This window comes from Uloborus diversus, chromosome 9 (genome assembly GCF_026930045.1).
Source record: "Uloborus diversus isolate 005 chromosome 9, Udiv.v.3.1, whole genome shotgun sequence".
In the NCBI taxonomy this organism is placed as follows: Eukaryota; Metazoa; Arthropoda; class Arachnida; order Araneae; family Uloboridae; genus Uloborus; species Uloborus diversus.
The window spans coordinates 70,841,866-70,865,369 of record NC_072739.1 but is presented as its reverse complement, the minus strand read 5'-3'; the positions used below and the strand labels follow the sequence as shown (position 1 = coordinate 70,865,369).

Genomic DNA, 23,504 nt, shown 5'->3' with positions numbered 1-23,504 from the left:
TTTTGGCATTATCAAAGGATAAAGTTCTTGTAATTAACATTTGAAACATTTAGACCTTTAAATAGTCGGTGCAGTTAATATTACGCATAATTTATTTAGTTTAGATTAAGCTTACTTGTATCTTTAATATTTTGTACAATTACATGCAGGGCAAATTGGATGGAGCAAAGTGAAATAGATAATGTCATTAAATTATTCAATCACTTACTAAATCTCTTACTTGTTTATTTCTTTGTTTATTCATTCAGTTATTGTCTTGTCCACTCACTCTTTAACTCACTCCTTTATTTGTCCTCATGCATTAATTAATTTATTTAATAATTTTTCTTTTTCAGTAACATTTCATTTATTTTCAACCTTTTATTTACTGATTCATTTGATCAAAAATATTTTTTATAAGCAAATATCGGCTTTTCCCCTTACTTTTGATGTAACATAACACTTATCAGTTCAATCGTGACTTTATCCTTATCAAATAGTCTAACTGATGATAAAGCGCTATCAACTAGCAGTTTTTTGTCACCAGGTAACAGTGGTACCGATGGGTATGACAGAAGAGATAAAAACGTGGTTCGCCTTATTAGTATTCCTGTCACCAGGTTTGGGTGGAGGATATGATCCATCGCTGCATATGCTGCTCATTTGCATGAACTGTGAGCAGGAGGGAGCGAAAAATAGAAAATAACGAATTACACTGTGTGAATAAATAAATAAAGAAGTGCGGGGTGATGGGAGAAAACAGTGGTTATATTTGGATCAGAAGGAAGGTCGTTTTACATAAGAATCAGAAAGAATGGTGTTCCCCTAATACATTTAAAAAAATATCGAAAACGCTATATTTTTTTATACTAGGGTCTGTTTTACTTTTTTTTTTTTTCATTTTTCGAGGTAAAACCAGGGTTTTGAACTCTTGTATGCCCCATGTCCAAAAAATGTTTTTCGTTATAAAAAATGTTTTAAACAGGGCATGAAAACGATACATGTTGCATTCAAGCCGCACCACAGATCTTCAATAAAGGGATACACCTCCCCCATCTTTTATCACTATATCAAGAACAGTTAGGAGGCGGCCCATGACAGTGACAGTGAAGACGATCTGTGAGCTATGGAATAGCAGCAATGTTATATTGCAAAAAACTTAATTAAATTTTTAATCTTAAATATTTGAATAAAATAATTTGATTAAAACAGTTTTTGAATATGGGGTTTATAGGAGTGAGTCCGATACTCTCAGGTTTTACACCAAAGAATTACTAAGCAGGGCTCCCAACACATTTTAGCTTCAGGAAAGGGTAAAAGAGGACCATTTTCAATCAAAAAGGGGACTAAAGAGGACCAGTTAGGATCAAAAAGAGGACCTTGGGAGGACCACTCATAGTTTAACCCAGGGAAGCACCAAAAGGCAAATTAGTTGCTTGCTGCTAAATTCGTGAAGATAATTTGTTGATTAACTATAATAATGAAATACAATTCTTTTATCACCTGCATGTGAAACTGATCTTTTTATCCATACTATTTACACAAATATTTGGATGGGGGGGGGGGCACTTAGTTCAGCACTTAAGGCAGCCTCTTTAGAACTAAATGGCATAATGATACATTTTGACTTGAATTAGTGATGCTGGTAGTCTCGCTGAAGGATAGATAAAGCAGTGCTTCATCTTTATTTAGTTTAAAATTATTTTTATGTTTTTTCTGTCTTTTAATGCTTCTTAATGTAACGTTATCATACACCAAAAAAAAAAAACGTTATTCTCTTGTTGTTTTCCCCAGTCTCTAATTTTGTTCCCATCTTCATCAGTTTCATCTAACTATTTGCTGAGAAATTTGCACCTCCTCATGACTCACACTGAAACCTAAAAAATATTGTTTTGATTTTCAACAAAGCTACAACTGAGTTTATAGTAAAATTATTTTACATTTGAATTTTAAATTTAATCTCTTATCACAGGGGGCATACCTTATAGGGAGAAAAAAATTCATGAACTTTTCAAAAGTAAAAAAAAAAATTCAAGGTACTACCCAAAATTCGCGCTATAAATAATACATGCAGATTTCATTTAATGCTAACATGTAATAGATTTAAAAAAAAAAACATGATTGCAAGGCTATGAGTGCTTTGAACTTTTATGGGGGGGGGGACTAATTCCCCCTCTTTAGCAGGCATCATGACAATGAAACGATGTACATAAATTCAACTTTAAAAAAATTTTATAATTCAACTTGGTTTTAAATACAAACACTAAGTTAAAATGGTATGCACTCAATTTTGTTTTTACATTTAATATCTCCCCTCCCTATAAAAAAAACAGTAATAACCGAAAATAAGCTAATAATAATTAAAATTAAGTTTGAAAAATTAGAAATTTGAATTTAAAAAAATTATTAATTTTTTAGTTATTTAAATAAAAATTAAAACGAGTTAATCTAATGTAGCATGTCAAAATAACTTTAAATGTCCAAAAATATAATAATATTTATCAGATACAAAACAATTGAAACCTCAGATAAGCAAACTTTCACGAACCAAGTTCAATTTTGGCATACTTCCCATAAAATAAATTTATTTATTTTCTACTAACTTAAACATAAAACATGCTAATCTTAGGTAGCACTTCGGGAAAAAAAAACATTCGATTGGGCAAAATATTTTAATCTTTTCATGATGCAAAAAGATTGAAATTTCAAACACTAAAACTCATTTTCCCGCGAAGTCTGAGTAAGTTCAATGTTGCAATGGTTTCCAAACTAATTCCTTCGTTAATTATTGAAATTAAACGAAAAATAAGCTAATCTAAAGTAGTATATGTCAAAATAACTTCCTGCTGTCAAAAACATCAAAATATTTACAAGATGCAAAAGGATTGAAATTTCACACGCGAGAAGCAGTTTTCAACGAAGTCCGAGTAAGTTATTTCCAAACGAATTCCTTCGTTACTTATTGAAATTAAACAAAAAATAAGCTAATCTAAAGTAGTATATGCCAAAATAACTTCCTGCTGTCAAAAACATCAAAATATTTACAAGATGCAAAAGGATTGAAATTTCAAACGCGAGAAGCAGTGTTCCGAGTAAGTTTTTTTCAAACTAAGTCCTTCATTAATTATTGAAGTTAAACGAAAAATAAGCCCTCATGGAAATGTTAATGGTTATTATACTCCCTTCTTGTCCAAATAAAAATTATGGCCATGAAACTGTCCAAAACTGAAAGAAAAGGGGAAGGGGGATGGAGATGGGGCGTTAAAACTAAGCCCCCCTTCCAAAACCTTACCCTTTTCCAACCTACAATAGTCTAATACCGTACGGGGCTCTAGATTGCGTAGAATGTAAAGAAAAAATAAAAATGTGTTATTCATGCGTGTGTTACTTTAAAATAATACATGTGTGTATTTTTTAATACGTTTTTTCAATTTCAAAAAAATCTGCTAACTTTCTCAAAATGTCTTTTAGCAAAAAATCTAGCATTTAAATGCTTTTTTCCCCATCGTTCAAAAATGGCTGAAAACACTAAAGGCAAACTCATTGCAAAACTTGAGTTTTTTTTTTGCTTCAAATCGACATTTCTCTCTCTCTAGCCACAATAGAAGTTTTTCTTTCCTAACTCAACGTGCCGATTCTGGAAGTCCCCTGGTCTTCCCTGGGGTGACCACGTGCGTAGTAAATAGTAAACAAATCAAAGCAACAAGGGGAAACCTCAATGCCTGAAGGTTGTCCATTATTGGGATTCCAGCTAATAAATAACATGTGAGGGGGTCCTAGATACAGTATCAATTCCTTCTCTGATTGGATGCTCGCTTGTCAATCATGTGAGCTTAGCACATGCCTTCTCGCCATGTCGAAAAAAGATCTCTAGTGAAGTGGTGGGCAACTTTCAAATTAGATCTCTATCCAGCGCCACCTGAAGGGATAAACGGCTGAATCGACCAGAATCATTTGAAAATGGGTTTTGAACCATTGGGAAAATAAGGGGACAACAACATTTACATCTACATTACAACATTTAATCTACAACATTTTTTTAACAAAAAATGTTTTTTTTCCAATGGTGGGATAGGGGGAGAGGGGGGGGGGGCGATCAGGCAGGCCAACAGACACATTTCTCCATCTCAATACCTTGCTTTCAAAATTTTTATTTTGCAATATTCATTAACTTAGTTATTTATTTGACATTTATTTCTTTTTAAGATATTTTTACAATTGAATATGCATACATTTATTCTTTAAAATATTTGTGTAAAGTTGACTAAAAAGCTAACAGCAAATTATTCTTATGAAATAGTGCAAACTTTACCAGGTTGGCCAGATTAGGTTGCAGCATTGGCAATGTCTCACATTTTTGACATTTTGTAAAGTTTATACAGAAAACAGGAAAAATACCAATGCTGATATTTTTCTTAAAATGAATCCGGCAAATTAGCAAAAAAATACTGACTTTACTGACCAAATTTTGAAAAAACTGACAAATTCTGAACAAGATGAAGAATACTGACTTTTACTGACGTGTTTTATGCCCTGCTATTTTGAAATGCAAGACTGAAAAATAATGATAATTGAATGAATAAAAAAAGAGCTACTTGGCTTTTTTTCTCCATGTAATTTTAGAAATACTTAGCTGGTCTGCCTTGTATATTTATGTACCTAATAGAAAAGCTGCATTGATTAAAAAAAAAACAAAATAAAATAAAGGAAGAATGAAAAACTACTTAGCAAACTTGAATTACTTTAAAAAAATATCAGTTTCTTCAATTATTTAAATCTGTAATTTATCAATAAAGCTTTGCTACTTACTTTGCATCAATTGATTTTACTCTCTGCAATAATATGTAAAATTCATGAAAACATTTGAGAGAAAATGATGAAGTTTTTCCAAAAAAAAAACCATTTGAAAAAAAAAACTACATGTTTTTTTTAAACTCTTTAAATTTTTTATTAATTTAATAGGTTTTAATTGGTTTAAGCCATGCTTTAAACTAAACAACCCTGTTTCCCCACTAAACTGAATTGACACTTTTTTAGAAATATACACAGGGGTACTTTTACAAAGAACTACAGTGGAATAGACATCTCAAAAGAGGGGGGGACTAGAAAATCCGAAGGATGACAAATGGGATATTTTAAGTCATTTTGTACTGTTATCTTATAGAAAGTTCTGTCAAAGCATTCAAGAAGAAATATTTTTTGTCCAAATAACTGTTCATTATTCGGGTTAGTGTCCGCTATTCAGAGTGAATTACACGGAACAACCTATATTGAAGGACTGGAATTTACAAAAATTACTTCTAATTAGAGGTGTCCCCCCTTTGGGAGTGTCCGTTAAAGGGGGTTTCATTTAATATAAATACTTCAATTCTTATTTTTATGTTAAGTAAACATACACTGAAGAAAACAAAATAATAAGATACCTTTTTGTTCATGCTGCAGAATTTGAACTGGACACAGTATCCACTGCTACCTGCAAGATAAACAAAAGGTCTTGAAAATATTTGATAACTTGGTATATCAGGGTGGAGACAAGAACTGGAAAAAAAGGTTCCCTGAATTTTCCCTGATTAAGTTCACCAAATTTCACTGATTTACGTTACGATAATGGTTTTCTTTTCTTTTCTGTGTCCTACCTGAAAAGCATTGCATATTAAATAAAATGCAATGTTTAAAACGGTTTTAAGCTGTTAATTAAAAATATATTTCGAAAAGATGCTTTTTTTTTTTTGGTAAAAATTGTACATTAAATTATTGGTAAAGAAATATTGTAGGAAATCTAAAACAAATACTTTACGTTCAGGAACCAGTTAACATAAGAATTCTAAGAAATAATTAAAACCACTATTAAAGACCTATTTAATCATGATAAAACTAAAAAATTTAAATGGAAATAATCTTGAACTGAATTTTTAAGCAGTATAATTGTTGCTGCAAGAATAACAAACAAGTGATAGTTAAAGTACGGAAGTAATGCAGTTTTACTTGCGTAAAAATTACTGCCATGTGCAGGTAAACGGCAGGTACTTGCAGAAATTAGTTTTCAAGATATTTGAAGAAATGTGTGGTGGATTCAGTACTAACAATAGAAAAAATGTTGGAATTCGACGTTTTTTTTTTCTTTGCCCCTCTTTTTCAGCGGAAACCAAATAAGAATGTATGTAATAAAGGTAAATGTACCATAGATGACAAAAATGTAAAAGAAAATGAAAAATGTTTAGTTTCTGCCCTTTACCTGTACAAGGCAGAATAGACATATTTATGTAAAACAATTTGAACTCTTTCAACAACCAGTCATACTGAGCTATTCTCTAATCAAGAACTTAGGTTTTAATGAATGATTACAGCATTTTAACTATTAAAAAATAATGAAAATATTTACTTATGTACACAACTCAATTTCAAATGATTTCATTAGTTGTCGAAAAAAAATCTTTGATTACTTTAGTAACAAACAACATTGAAATGCAGAAACAATTATTAATTTCAAAATGTGTATGGTTTTAAAATAAAAGTTTTAAAGGCTGAAAAAAAAAACCTTCCTGTAATCTGAAGTGACAGCAAATAATACCATGGCGAAAAAAACATATTTGATTTTAAGTCAAAATTCAATTTTAGCAAACTACCGTAAGCATAGGCTACTTGAGCCCAAAGGTCTAACTTGAGCCCAAAATAAAAAAATGTTTTAGCGTACTCTCTAGAGTAGCTGGACAATAAGTACTACTGGGTTTCAAGATTTTCTGATAGGTGGCAGCATTTCCTAGAGCCTGAGATAGTAGTTGCGTTTCTGGACTCGAGATTTTAGTGCACTGTTGCAGTTTGTTGTGTGTTTCAAGAGTTGGTTAATTTTTATATTTTGTTAACTTTTAGCTGTGCATCGTATATTTAAAGCTTCTGGAGCTCAAGTAAGTGTATTTTTTATTCTTTATTTGGTCCTGAAATGATTCCTTTCATAAAATAGTGCAATATTTAGTAGGACTCGACCGATGCATCGGCGCCGATGGTTCAACAATTTAGCCATCGGCATCGGCGGCCGATGCTAAAGTGCAGGAAACATTGGCCCATCGGCCTTAAAAAACATCGAAAAGCCGATGGAATTATCCGATGTTTTTGAAAAAAAAAAAGGACCTTTGTTGTTTTACTTTTTAATACGAAGTAAAGGGAGTTATAATTGTTTTCATATAAAATTGTTTACTTAAATTTCAGTATGAATTTCTATTTTAGTCACCCCTGAAAGTTTTTTTTTATACAGCATTCAGGTACCAAATAAGTTAATTGTTGCGTTGTTTCTTGCGGCTGGATGTACTTATCTCTCATAATTCATAACTCAAAAATGGTAAACTGAAATTTTCGCATGTGGGGGTGTGCGTGGGTTCCAGTTGTGAACTTCATTTTTTGTTTTCGATCGGGTGTTCTAAAAAGCCTATTTACTCATTTTTTGTGGCTATTCATTACTTATTTCAATGCTAAACTAATATAGCGTCTCATACTGACGATCATTCGGTGATATATTGCCGAATTGGAGACTATGGAAACAAATATGAGATGGCGAAACCGGTTTTGTTTCATTTTGTTAGATTCCAGTTAAAACGACAATAATTTTTAATTTTTCAATATTTGTAATATGAATCACAATAATGCAGTCTTTTCTGTATTGCTTCGGCGGAGCTACAAGTTTGAGGCCCCTCGAAATACATTTTGGGGCCCTATTTCTCTAGAACAGAAGTTGTAAAACATTTATCACAAGCATTTTTGTAACTCCTACGGTTCCCCTATGGTTATGGGGCCTCTTGCGCAATCGCAACATTTCCTATATTTTGAATCCGCCACTGCACGGCAAAACAAACTCGGGTGCAAGTTTTAAAAGGGTTTTCCTGGCTCAATGTTTATGATTATTTTGTAATCTATTTTTTCCGATTATTTTTTGTATTTCCGAGAACACTTGCGTGCCCCTCCTCCAAACCGAACAATTTCTGAAATTAAACTGTAGTTGTACTTCTGAGTTGTTTAAAACTAACACCATTTATAAAATTAGAGATTTTTTTTTTTCAAGCTTTATCTATAGTTGTCAGAAATTGATTAAAGGCGTTTTTGAATGGAAACATAATTTGGAAACCAAAGGGACTTTTGAATTTGTTCTTCGAAAGTGCTGAAGTAGATTCAGAAACTCTTCCGAGGTGTTGGTGGTAGCGGTTCTGTACTAAAAAAATTGAGGCTGAAGTTTAAAGTTGTGAGTCACTCCAAAATCAGAGGGTGACCCCCCTAACCCACCCTCGTCGTTTCAAGCACTTCTTAAATATTTAGCGATTATTTATTTTGGTCAAGAAATATCATCTTGCGTATTTCTTATACTTGTTTCACCTATATTTCGTAATGCGCCATCTTTTTTGCATCATTAGTAGTGATCGATTTTTTTTTCTGTTGTAACTATTTATATACAGGGTGTACCAAAAAGAATCATCCGATTTCAAAAAATCATAACTATTCTGTTTTTCGAGCTAAAGGCGCCAACAACGCACTGTTAGAAAGAGGAAACTCTCAAGTTTTACGTGATTTTTTCTTGTGGGGATTTATCAAGGACTCTGTATATGTGCCTCCTCTACCAACAACACCTTTGAAAATGGAAGGACATATGGAAACTTTTTCAGTTTCCCTTTCATCCAAAAAAATTTGTAATTGCATATGTTTATTACTGTTCGAAACATAGACATGCCAAATCAGATGATCCTTTTTGATACACCCTGTGTGTGTGTGTGTGTATATATATATATATAAAATAAATGAATAAGTTACTTTCGTTTTCATCATATTTTTAATAATATGTTATAGAAAAGTTTCTTAGGATTTTCTATTATGCAATTTTTTAAATTTCAGAATACTATTGTTAAATTTCAAAATTTAATTTGAACTTGTTTGTAGTGCTTCATAAAAGATTAAACAATTAAATTGTTCAATATTACGTGTGAAAACATCAGATCAAGTAGTATATGTATTCAGTTATTAACTTGATGTAAATATTGAGTTTGTTTATTGTGGCTGCGTTTCAGGAACCTCGCTCTTTTCGTGGCTATTTCTTTTTTTTTTGCAAAATTTATGTCACGGTTATAGCTTTTATGAAAAATTCAAACTTTTCCTTTAATAAATTTTAAGTAAGTATAAAAATATTCCTATTATGATTTAATATTGTAATTTATCTGTTCCCTTTTTTGTTTAATTTGATGACTAAAAAACGTCTACGTGCAATCTTTCCACTTTAACTGCATAATTTGTTGATGGTTTCATAGTTTTATTCTTTTTTTTTGAATGATTAAACAACATAATTTAATGTTTTTTAACGATGTTTAGTGTTCCTAAATCCATACATTATTACAATATTACTGAAATCTTAGTTATATGTTCAATTTTTTTAAAAAAGTCAATTGGTTATTAAACAGTCTCTTTGTTTCTCTTCCTTTATTTTTATTTTATTTATTTATTTTTGCTGTTGTTCTTTCTCTTCCATCATACAGCAGTCAAAAAAGGAGAAGCATAACTACACCCTATACAGATTGTACGTAGTACGATCCAAAAGTTCGGGGGACAAGCTGTATAAAACCTTACCCAAAATACTTCACATTACCTAAGCACATGCACCTTCAAAAGGGCACCTTGAGAGACTGTGTACTTCTGCTAGTTTTCATGTAACTCTTGGAAACACTCCTGGAAGCCATTTTTCGCTACTTTCTGTGATGCAGCTTTATCTTCTCCTGACGGAAGAAAGCGGCGTCCATGCAAGTGTTTTTTTTTTTTGCTGGGAACAGGTAAAAGTCACACGGAGCTAAACCCGACGAAACGTTATGTTATTTGTTTGTCACATCAACGTTGGCAGAAGTGCATAGTCATTCAAGGTGAGTATTTTGTAGATAGATGTACTTCGGTAATGTGAACTATTCAGGGTAAGGTTTTAAACAACTTGTCCTCGAACTTTTAGATGATACTACGTACGTATGAGTTTTCAACTTACTATTTCATAACGTTTCTGAGTGACGCAAGTTTACATGCATGAAGCCATCACAAGAGAATTTGCGATAATTAACTAAGGAGGAGTTCAAAATAGATATTTCGGTCATCCATATGTTCCAGGGTTCATGTTTACGCGCTATAGCGGGTTTTTTTACGCAAATTCGCGGGAAAGGGACGCAACTTCCGCGAAAAATAGAGTCCCAGGGACCCAGAAAACCTAAAAGATAAGAACCAGAAAAAAAATGGGAGAAAATGCTAAAGATCTATTTAGTAAATGCTTTTAAGCTTCAAAATGACCAGGAGAATCAACAGAAAGGGACTAAAATGACCCTATCGGTTTATCAGCTATTCAAACACACCCCAATTGTGGACCAGTCAATGGAATTTTAGTGATAAGACTGGAGCTTACAGTGACCTCCTGGGCAGAGTTCAGGGAGCAAGTTCACAAATAGCCCATTGTACTGTATTCTAAGAATAAGCTTTCCCTCAACTTTTATCTTGAGGAAATTCCTAAAAACAGAAATGAAGACTAAAAATGAGAGAGGCTTTCAATGCAATCTTCAGGATTAATACAAGACAATTGTACAGTAAAAATATTGCAATTTGGCATTCATGTAACCAGAATTACTTTTGAAAATCATCATTTTGCATCCCCAATAAAAAGACAGGAGAAAAAAATGGCGAACATTTTCCAGATCGCGCTAAACACAAAGAGTTCGGAACTTTACATTTTTCTTGTTAAATTGCTTATGAATACTTGAATTTTATACAAAAGCACTTTAACCTTGTTCTTTTTCTAGTAATTCATCTCTTTCTGATGGGTTATTTTTATTTGGACTTGCAAAAGTCGGGTATTAATCGATCGCGCCATTTTTGCGCACCATTTTCAAAATGGCGTGATTTTAAAAATAGAACAAAAATCAAAACAGATATTTTGAACAAGTCAAAATAAAGTCAAATATACTGATTTAAGATTGCAAATGAGCAATTTTCACACTCATATGAGAAAATGTTTCGTTTTTGCGATCGCGATTTTTGCGTTGGGTTCATTCGCTTGCGATTTATTATTATTATTATGTAATTGCCAATGATAATTGGGAAGGGGGGGGGGGGGGGGGGTCTGTTTGTTTTTTTCACTAAGAAAAATTTCCAGGAAAACAAAAGTTAAAGGAGTGCTTTTTGCTTGATCAATCAGAGGCACTTGTTTTATATTTTATGGTAGAACCCATTTTTAAAGTAAATTTTGAGTTAATCTAATTGTAACTGACCAAATAGTTTCTCACATAACTGAGTCTTGCAAGTGTATTATTTGAAAATAATTTTACAATGATAAAATCACAAAAAAATTAGGGCAAAAATAACCAATTTATTTTATTTCATGCCTCCCCCCCCCCCCAAGTATAAATATTTTTATATTATTCATTTACACACTAAGATTTTCTGTTTAAAATTTAAGGGACTCATTTTTTTCCACCAAAGGACCCAAATCTATTTCATTAATGGGGCCCTGGGACCCATGTTACAGATAGTTGAGCGCGAACACTGGTTCTTAGGTACATATGCATGTACAGATGTGCCGAAAAAACTAGTGAAGTTTAAATTGGTTGATCGTAAAATAAAAATTTAGGTCGAAATCCGATTTTTTCTTTTTTTTTTGTGATTACAATTCCTTGTTCGTAGAAAGGAAGTAAAGTGAAATGAATCAATGATGCTTTAAATCCCTGACAATCTTATCAATTTATTTCTGTTAGATTTTTTTTTTTTTGGCATCGGCCAACGGCATCGCCGGCAATCGGAGGGAAACAATCGGCCATCTTTGAACAATCGGCATCGGCCCATTGGCCAAAAAATGCCATCGGTCGAGCTCTAATATTTAGTGGATGTGCTTCATATTCCTTGAATGGTTAGAATGTGTCAATTTAACCTACAAAACGGGTTTCTTGAGCCCAAAGCAATTTTGAGCTCAAGTAATCTTTAACGACTTATTTTGTAGCTACATTTCATATTAACGAGGGCGCAAGCAGTCTGCGCATAATTTTGCTATTTTATTATATTAAATTTTTATTATTTGTCACAGAGACGGTAATGCCTTCCAAGTATAAAAGACTTCCTGGTAGTCGGAGGTATGCGGACTACACTAGTGAAGCTTTAGAAGAATGTCTGGAAAGTGTAAGGACCAAAAAAATGACGCAAAGAGAAGCAGAGACTTTTTATAAAATAAGTAGGGCTACAATTAAGAGAAAGTTTAAAAATCAACATCCAAATAGTCAAGGTCATCCAACCGTGTTTACACCAGAAGAAGAGCTGGCATTTGCAAGCCATTGAGTCAAAGTCTGATTATGGTTTCCCTTGCGATGAACTTGACTTAAGGTTCATTGTAAAAGCTTACTTAGCTAAGCAAGGAAAAACTGTAGCAGCATTTCAAAACAATCTCCCTGGTAGAGACTGGGTGAAGTCATTTTTAAAGAGACACCCTCAACTCTCTGTGAGGTTTGCTGCCAACATAAAAAGAAATCGAGCAGCTGTTGATGAAAATATTATAAGTGAGTTCATCGAAAATATTAGTGATGTTGTTAAAGATGTTCCTGCAGAGAACATTAACAATTATGATGAAACTAATATGAGCGATGACCCTGGGAGGAAAAAACAATAACAACTGGTGAACAATATTAATTTTTACAGATAGCATTTGCTTAAATCAATTTTGATGCAACTGGATTGACATTTTCAAGTGGGCGTGGCAAGAAGACGAATTTACAACTTTACAGATATGTACAAACATGTAATGAAAACAAAAGATAACAAAGGTTGAAAATAATGATCAGTGCAAAGTTTTTCTAGTCAAAGGAATAGAATCACATAAAAAATTAAAACGATCCTGTTTTTCAAAAGCGGATGCAATTGGATTTTGAAATGCGCAAAAAATTGTGACTAAGCCAAAAATCATATAAACAAGCTCCTAATGCATAAAATTGATATTCTGCCAAAACTGCCAAATATGCTAAAGGAACTGCAGCGTTAAATGCTAAATTGCAGTTTTGGCGCTAGTTTGTCCAATTTAGGTACAGGGAAGTCCATTCGGCAGTCTTTTGGAGCAGTTTGGCGCAGCTGCACATTCCTGTATGATAATTTCACAAGATGTTTTCAGAAAAAATAAGGATACTTTAACAATTAAAATACTGAACATAAAAAATGAAAAATGAAATTAATCCATAATAAGTAAAATAAAACATGTCATAAATATCATTTATTATAATAAATTGTAACAAATTAATCTTGAGGCAAAAATTATCAAAATTTCACTCTCATCATAGTTATCTTTTCAACTTCATTTTATCATGTTAACTTCCATCTGAGCTATTGCTCAACATCCAAAGGCCAGTTCCTTTTTCATTCAACTTAACGTCAAAAATTGGATACGTATGTTAAATTAGCAACTAGAAGATTATAAAATACCCTTGTTATATTTATTTTCCAAGAATGCCTCAAACTAATTCCAAAAATTGTTCCTTTCACCAGCGATGGACTTTCTGGCATTGATGTTGTATTCTTGTTGAACAGATTTTTTTCATTCAATATATTGATTGAAATCAGAAGAATCATTTTTCCGGCCTACTTGTAATTTCTCTATAGGCTGTGTCTTACATTTCAGAGTATACAAAGTATCAATTTCATCTCCTTAACTTTTTTATGAGCTCAAGGAAAGAGACATGCGACTCCTTTGCCAAAAATTAAACTCTGCCATGCCTATACACACATTATTATTCTAAATGAAACTAAAAACAATTTTGCCTTGCAATGATAAGTTAAGACGACTGAGGGGCTGACATGGGGAAGACAGTAAGTCACAAAAAAGTAGATTAATTAACTTTGAACTCAATTTTTCACACAATTTAGAAAATTGTGTCAGGTGACAAATTTTCTGACTAATAAATAAATCAAAGTTTATGTGACTTCACATATTTGCCTTCATTGAATTATAATTGCCTACATTCGTAGTCTGGAGCTTCACAGTCAAAATACTTACACTGGATTCACCATTTGAGACACCTGTACTTGTCTTCAGCCTTTTTGCTTCTGCTTCATTTCCAGCTTCTTCTGGCTTCTAAAAAACACAATGATTATTATTAAGAGTATTTATAACTAAGATCTAGGTACTATAATCAAACAAAAAGAGATGTAGAACAAATATTAAGTGTAGGTTAAAGAAAAATAATAAAGCTTTAAAGATTTTTTTTTCTTATTAAATCTGAATATAGTGAAAGGTGTATTTTCTTGTTTATAATATAGTTGATCTGCTTAAACTGGATTTTTTTTTTTTTTTTTGGAAAGGATTTGAAAAAGTTAAATTAGGTGGGAAATAAAGCGATCTCTTGATATAAACTACTTGTTTCTGCCTTTGCAGAACAACTATTAATGATTACATTTGTAAATAAATGAAAGAAATAATGGTTTGGATCAAGTTTTAATTACAACACTATAATATTTAAAATAACTAATACTTCTTCATAGTATAAGTAAATAGCGTTGTGTTATTAGTTGTATTATTTTAACTTTCCGATGGTTTTACACATCTTATCACGCCATAGCGAGCCTGTTTCAAAAGTGTTATACATATATTTTTTTAATGCTAAATGTTTGTTGTCAAAGGGTCCGAGACACAGAGCCGTAGCGAGGTATTGATATAAGGTAAGGCACTAGACTTACATGGCAGCTTACTCCAAAAAATATTTCAAGGAGAAGAATTTCACGCATCTTACTCATGGCCCAGGACTCCCAAAGTACAAGTTGAAGATAAACCTTTCTAGTTATTTAATGGTCAAAGCAGGAGTTATAGTGGACATACATTAAAAATACAGAAAAATTCTTCACACCAGAGTTTTTGCTTTTCTGTATTTATTTTAAGAAAACAGCCAGTATAAATGGAATTTTTTATGAAAGTTTCAAAAATGAAAATATTTTGTAAAAGTAAATATTTGTCCAAAATATTCAAATAATAAACTTCTTGAGAAAAAAAAAACGACTTCAATTTTTAAAATGCCACTTAAAACTTTGACCCTGACCTTGGATGAATGCACAACTTAAAATAATTTTCATGATTTAAATGTAGAACATGACATTTCCCACTATTAAATAGCAAGCCCAATGTCACTGCATGCTAAGAATTTTTTAGTGCCCTAAGATTAAATCTTCTGAAAACAGACTACAGTAAACTCCTGATTATCCACAACCTTTCACATCTTCAAAAAGAAAAAAAAATAGCGATGATTAAAAGTGCACACATTTCAACTTAACAAGTGCAAAATCTCTGCTTAGACATACCTATTTGATTCTTCCATCTCCCTTCCAATAGCATCAAACCTTCTGAAGTCACCAAAATATGACTAGTTAAACTGGATTTTTACATCCAGCACTACTTACTGCTTCAAATCTAAACTACTTACTAATTTTTTGATATATCCCATTTACTGAATTTTAGATCAACAGTACTTATGTACGTAAACTAGTGACTGAGAAGCCTTGAGAAAAATTCTCCATCCCACCCTATGCCTTTTTCAGTGTAAATTAATTTTATCTGTTGCAGGTAATCAGTTAGCACGATCTACTTGCTCATGTGTGTAATCCGTTTGCAACAATAAAGGATTCTTCTTTTAGCTTTTAAATGCTTTTTTATATACACAGTTATCCTTTTAGCTATAGTTCAAATGTATGCAATTGTTACTAAAATTTTTAAGCTATTGCACACTAACACTTTTATCTTGTGTGTAAATTATCCGCGAATTTGCTTATTCGTGGTTATCGTGCCATCCTATTCCGCGGATTTTCGGGAGTGTACTGTATTTGATTCCAGCTGCTCTATGAAAATTAGAATTCTATGGGTGTAGTCCTGCTCCTGAAAAGATTTACAGACTAACAAAAACTAACATTGAATACAGTTGATCCCAGCAACCTTGAACTTCAGAGGAAATAGAAAAATGAGAATACAAAAAGTTTCCATTTTAAGGTTTAGATAAAATAATTTTAAAAATGGCAATAGTTAAACAAAAGTCTAAAAGTTAACATACTCTTTCTAATAAAATTTTTCTATATTAGTGTCATTGAGGACTTTACCATTTAATACATATTACATTTTGTTAATATTAGCAATTATATTCATAAGTAACGTTTTTAAACATACCTTCGGGAGAAAATGATTTTTCAATGATTGTTGTTCGAAAACCTTCAAAGTTTTACTTTTATCACAATGCAAAGAATATGTAACTTCTTTTTCACTTCTCGGTCATTCCATGCCAATTCAACACAAACAAAAAAAGTTATCTTGTTTCCCCCTAGATTTCCTTCAAATTTAGTACAGATTTACTTACTGTTTGTAATAGATGAAAAACAATCGAAATTTTACTGAGACAAGAGCATTCTTTCTTGAATTTGGTGGTTGTAAAATTCATAACAAAGGATTCAAAAACAAGAAAGAAGAGCGGTATGAATCGCTCTAAAATTTTTCCTATTGAAAAAGACACAATCAGATCTCATTTATAGCATTTCGTCTGCACCTTCTTACAATATGAAAAACTGTACCAGTTGTGAGATTCAAAAAAACAAAATCCTAAAATAACCCCCCCCCCCCTCAGCTTCAAAGTTTTCAATTTCTTTTTTTTTTTTTTAAATAGAACACAACATTGGACCTTGACTGGGAAACTGGGGAAAATCAGGCAGCATGTGCTAGTTTGCAAAGATCTTATGTAAACCAAATCCAAAGCAGGTTCAGATAAGCAATTTCATGAACAGATTTGACTGCATTGTAGAAAGTAATCACCTGACAATCTTTGTCCCTTTTTTAATAGGTCTAACTTGTAGCCTAGTGTTAATGAATTCAGCTCATAGAAAAAAATATCATCCAGATTATAATCTTGAAATTGTGACCTTTGCTGTGGAAAACAAAGAAAGGAGAAGGTTATGACATTATCAAACTATCATTGAGCTGCCTGGTGGTTTTCATAGGCATCAATATACAAATGCAAGGCAGTTATTCTTACATGTCTTACAACAAAGTAGCTTTACCCGAAGGTGATCCGAGCCAAAAAAAACAATGAAATAACTTTGGAGAAACTTAGACCATTAAGACTCCAACGTAATTTCACCCAGTGATACAAAATTAAAGCTAAACATTGTTCACATTAGGGCCTCAATGGACATTTTTGACCCTAGAAAAACCTGCTTTTCACCGCCTTCCGGTTATTAGCGGGGTTAATGTGGAATCTTTCTACTCCTGCTAGCTTCTGGAGTGAAAGCGGTGTTTTTACCCAGAATGCATTACGCGAAACAAGTTCGTCTACTAGCCGCTAAGGATGCTGGGTAAAAACCACTTTCTCTGTTACAATGGGAGAACCTCCTTTTACATGGAAACGAGGAATTTTTCAATCTGTTTTTTGTGGTGGCAGAGTGGGGATTTACCAAGTCGAAAAGTTTGTTGTGAACGCGGCTATTGCGGAGGCCTAAATCCAGCTATAACAAACTCAAGCAATTTAAGAGATTAAGCTTTATCTAAAAACAGACTAAACAAACCTGTAACTTAAAATGTATAACACTATAAAAGTACCATAAGAGTTTAATAACATGTGATTGAGTCATTTAATAATTTTACAATTTTTTAATGTATTAAAAGGGAAACTGAAAACTTGTATTGTATCCATGCTACTCAAAGACATTTTAAAAACTATCAGCAATGGGAACATCTTTTTAAAACAAAAGCTTGATAAATATAACCAAAAATTGCACCTTCCAGTCACTTTTATGTGATGTACTCTTATTATTCCCCCCCCCCTTACTGAAGTTTCAATTTTTTCCTTTTTTAAAAAGAAGTTGCTATGTTCACAAATTTATCTGTCCTGAAACACTGTGCTTCCATCTTTTGTTATCTCATATTCAATGAGGTTTTCTTAAGGTAAATGAACCTAGTAACTAATTAAATTAAGTTCTGTTTTTTTAAAAAACTGCATAAATTATTGTTGTATACAGGCGCATGAGGGTGGTTCAATTTTTCTTTTAGCTAGAGTCCAGGACACCCCCCCCCCCCCTTTTTTTTGGCTTACTAATAGTATTATGCTGTAAACATTTTAGCTTTTTAATCAAATTTTAAGATGGTACTCTATGACTCCTTCATTTAACATTACCGTAGCATAGAAAATGCAACAAATTTAGAAACATTTGATTTCCGAAGCTGTTTTTTTTTTTTTTTTTTTTTTGTAAATACAGTACAGTCTCAAAAATCAGAGTCTTGAAAGTTCAAGGCTCTGCTTAATCTGAGGGGCTTCATTAATTTTTAAATTTAATTTTTAGTCACTCAAAAAAAATTTTCATTAAAATCTGAAAACAGAAATTTTACTTCTGTAAAACTAATTAACATCCAACAGGAAATAAGGAAAAGATTGAGAACTTTGTTTCAACAACTCCCAAAGAGACAAAATATTTGATTAAAAAATATGTATTATGACTACAAGATATATTTTCAAAGATGCCTTAGAGATAATTTGATACGCAAAATTGACATTGATTTTCAACAAAGAACGCATTAACGTCTTTTGGAGTATTTGGTTGCAATAAACAAAAAGGTGCACAACTCGACGCCACATGAGTTTCAAAAAGGAAATTTAACCCTATCACAACTGTTTTTTTGTTATGCAAGATACATCTCATACATACACACTCCGATACAGAAAACTCTTTGAAATGGTATCGGGCGCAGTCAAAATGCATGTTTTGGTTGCTTAAAACTGTGCACATAAATACGCACTGATATCGTGAAAAACTAAAATCATAATTTGTTTCGACGCAATTAAAGGGTAACTTTATGTGGAAATTTGAGTAATAAATTTTGCCTGAAGAAAATACTTTTTTGCACAAGGAAGTAAAATGTGTCCCTCCTATGTCGTCCGAATAGTGTCAATTTTCAATCTGAAAGAATTTTCTGGATAAAATAGGTTTTCATTAATCCGAGGAGACAAGCCCCAATTAGGATTTTCAAGACTGTACTGTAATAATTTTATTGCAAAGTATATTACTAATGTATACTATAATATGCAACATTGTTTTTCCAGTTCAATGTATTTTTTCACCCCCCCCCCCGCCCACACTAATGAAGTTTGGCGTAGGGGGTTGAGCACCCTCTTTCAGTTGAAACAGAAAGAAAACAATTCTTCCAGTATACCTATCAGTATCCACAAGTCTAAAAATATTGAGAGGTGTCCTGTTATCTAGGAGGAACTTATTTCTTACATGTATTTTTGAACCACCCTAAGGGTATCTAAAATGTAATTATCGCTGCAGGTAGGTTAACAATATATTTGGTGCCAGGACCATAGAAAATATTGTTGTAGACATGTTTATTGTTACAGACAGTATTGTTATACATTGGTTTCACTGTATTTGCACTTGATTCCCGGAATTTTAAACTTTGGCTTGTAATTGTGACACAATCGAAAATAAAAAACTAATATCTATTATGATATAAAGTATCCACTTTCTAAAAAGGTATTTGTGTCTTTAAAATATAAAGATTTGTACATCTTGTGAATGTAATCGTAGTCACATCCGCTACATACACAAATCATCTTAAAGAGCAAAACATTTTTTTAGAAAGTTGATACTTCATATTATGATACATAAAGATTGGTTACGTTCGATTATATCACACTTAAAGCCTTAAGTTCAAAACCCAGGGAATAAAGTACAAATATATCCGTAAAAATGACATATCCTTGCAAATGAATAAGCAAAAGGGAATGTAATGAATTTTCATTTGGATTCATAGTTTCAACTAATAAAAGCTTGTAAGATCTATTTTAATTAATTACAGTCGATTCCAGTCAATAAGACCGCATTGGGACTGGATTATTTTGGTTCTAATAACACGATGATCGAATTAAGCAAACGAGACCTGTGAAGCTTGACCAAACAAGCTATACACACAATATATAAATGCCTTTATGGTTTTTGTGAGACCCATTTGTATGGTAAGTATACAAAGAAAAAAAAATGGCTATTTAAGAAATTTTATTTTAATTTATTTTTTAATTGGAAAAAGAATAATATGTTTACACTCTTTCAGCAAAGTGTTCAGACCACTACGGTTTTAGTCATTCCTTCCAGTCCGTAATGATTCAGTTCAATAACCAGCAGTAACTAAAAATGTAATAGCGAAAAAATAAGCGATAAAATGTACTAATTGGTCATTAAAATTCCAATGGAACGTATATTACGTATTTTAGAACTAAACATTTTTTGTTTCAAAAATATAACCATATTTTTAAACTTGCTAACAGAACTGAAGAAAATTGAAACTTTACTGAAATTTTGATCTATACAGGAACAGTGCCACTATGCAATGGGAGTTCTTTAACCATATTTCCCCCTACAAATATTTCCAAATTTAATTGCAAGTTACAAGGAACCATTATTAATTCTTATTGCTCTAACTATTAACTGCTTTAACATACTTGAAACTCGTTGCAAGTGGGTGATTTTTTTTTTTTTTCAAATTCGTTCTCATGTTCATTGGTACGATAAAGCAAATTTTTGGTCCCAATAATGCGAATAATATTAGGCTTGTGTAATGGGATTTGTTTTCGTTCTTTAAGATTTGGTCTGAATAAGTGGCTGATCCGATTAACCGGTGGTCCTATTAAGCGGATACTGTACCTTAAGTTACATAGCACAAACTACATAGGAGAAATTTTTGAAGGCAAAGCAGTTTATTTGAATGGGGGGACAGACATTTTCTAATTAATAAATGCAGTTAAATGCTTCAAGGAAAATAATTTCAGAATATGAACCAAAAAACTAAGTTAAACAAGCACATTTTATGAATATATTTCTTTTATTTATATCTAAATTAGCTTTGTATAAAGTAACAAACATGCATACAAATGACATTCAACCAACTTACGATTAAACATTAAATATAAAAAATTGCACTGTATAAATATTTTTACAAAAATAAAGCTATCTTAATGTTCATATCACATGTAAATGGTTTGAATCAAACATAGTTCACCTTGCGCTTCAGCAGATGTGTTATGTTAGACACAGGCTTACTACTGCTACTAGTGCTGCTTTCACCAGCTGATTGGACCGGCTTTAAACCCTGAAATAATTTTAAGTGCTCAAAATTAAATTCAATTTAAACTAAATTATGATAAACATTTTGATGATGTTATTTCAGTCATAGAGCAATTTATTATGTTTATTTTCGGCCAAATAAAATTACTCATGTGCATGTAAGTTAATCAGACATTGCAAAAAAAAGTTTTAGACATAATACTAAAGTGTTTGAAATGGATATTAACACTCAAAAAAGGTGTAGAATTTGAAGAAAGCAAAAATGGCTTACACTTCCATCAATCTAACTATATTGAAGAAGTATGTAAAAGATTTAGTGATTATAATTTTCTTATCTCGTCATTACCAATAAGTAAAGGTATTATCTATTCAACTAAAGATTGTCCTAAAAATGACGATGAGATCAAACAAATGTCAAAATTACCGTACAGAAATCTATTAGGATGCTTAAGTTTTATTGCAAATCATACCAGACCAGATATATCTTACGCAATTTACATTTTCAGTCAATTTCAAAGTAATCCAGGTATTATTCTTTGGAATGGATTATTAAGATTACTAGGTTATGTTTCAAATACAAAGAATTCAAAATTAAAGTTAAATTGTTAAAAAATCCAAATCAGTGCTTATACTGATGCTGACTTCGCATTAAACAGAGATGACCGAACATCGGTTGGAGGTCAGTTAATCTTGCTAGACAATTTGCCATAGAATGGCACACTTATAAAGAAAAATGTGCAAGTCTGTTGACTATGGAGGCGGAATTTATAGCAATGACTGAAACTGTCAAAGAATTGCTATGGTTTGATAGGATTTAAAAGGAGTATTGAAACTAAAATTATTAAAAGTAAAGTAAAATCTTCGTTATTTGTTGATAATCAGACTGCTATTCAATTTGTTAAATCGTCAATTGAAAACCACAGAAGTAAACACATCGACGTTCAATTGTTTTTCATTCGAGATTTGATATATAAAGATGTTTTTTAACATTAAATATGTCAGAAGTAAAGATAATTTGTCAGATATATTTACAAAACCAATGACCCACACAGAATCGTTAAAATTTATTGAAATCTTTCCTAAATTATAAATGTATAACAATATTTTTAGCGCATTGAGTTAAAACAAATTTTTTGTTTTTCAATATGATTATACTACTAAAAATTTATCAGTTCTTATACATCAAGTACTGATTTGAGCAGTTACTTTTTGTATATTATTATTGCTATTCTCAGACTGATTGTGCCTATGGACTGACATGTAGGACTAATTATTGTTGTTGAAGGATGAAGGTTATTTTCTCTACAATGTTACAAGAAAATTTTTTGTGATATAGGTTACTGTATTTATTCCCGTTGGAAAAATACTTTTCATATTTTCTACTAATATTGTTCTAAAGGAATTTAACATATGTAAAGCTTGAAGCCATATGACTTATTTTTAACTTAATTATTTTTGAATTCGTAAGAAAATGAGATGGGGGAAAAACTGATAAACATAAGTTTATCTAAATATATTATCAGTAATTTATTATATGTATCTCAAAAATTTACAAACAATTATAGTCATGTAAACGTAAACTTACTGGGAATATTCGCGGTGTAATGATAACCTAAGAAATTCACTTTACTAAGCAATCTCGCGATAAAACAACTTCCGGTATGAATGAAAACAAGCCGGAATTTTCTCCTTTTTGCCTCCGGATCAGAAGATAAGATGACGTCATGATTGTTCTATCACGTTCCATGAAGTTCTCGAATGATTTGCACGCGTCTCTTTCCGAACATGGCAGACATGCGACGACACAAGTATGCTAAACAGGCACGCAGTATTTATAGAGACTTCAGCTGTTGAATCTCTTTCTCGTGTTTGGTTTTAGTTTGCCTGCTGTTAGATTTCAGTAGGGGCTTTTGACTCTCTGGCATTATCAAACCATCAAGTTCCCCGTTCATATATTTTAGGATGTATTAATTGAAACTTAGTTTTTGATTGTCGATAGATATGATTGAATCATCAAGTATTATCCAAACTTAGTATTCGTTGAATATCTTGAATTGATGTTAGTATCTAGGAATGCAGATCATGGAATCTTTTTTGATACCATCTTCGGTAATAATAAATTGGAATTAGTAACTAGAAATAAGATTGAATTTAGAAATGCTTTAAATGAAGTTTAATTTTGAATATGGCTTTGAGTTAGTAACTTTTTCTTTGATTTTAATTTATACAATTGTTATTCATTAATAAACTTGTTATTGTTTATAATAGGACTTTTTCATCACTTAGTTTAAGATGATTCACAAAACATAAAAATGAATTTCAAATGGATAGTTTGCTACACTATTTATGTATCACACTTTGCTAATTAGCTTTGAAATATTAGTATTCTTAGCAAAACCTGGACTATT

At 31.8% G+C, this 23,504-nt stretch overlaps 1 protein-coding gene across 1 annotated transcript in view; it reads right to left on the bottom strand.

The window, feature by feature from the left end:
* LOC129229583 (histone-binding protein N1/N2-like) overlaps positions 1-23,504 on the bottom strand; it is a 75,792-nt gene that overhangs the window by 5,628 nt on the left and 46,660 nt on the right. The window contains exons 9-11 of the mRNA XM_054863920.1: positions 21,032-21,121; positions 14,009-14,086; positions 5,403-5,452 (exon numbers count right to left, since the gene is read on the bottom strand). Coding sequence (XP_054719895.1) covers positions 5,411-5,452; positions 14,009-14,086; positions 21,032-21,121 — 210 coding nt within the window. The 3' untranslated portion in view covers positions 5,403-5,410. The remainder of the gene's footprint in view (positions 1-5,402; positions 5,453-14,008; positions 14,087-21,031; positions 21,122-23,504) is intronic.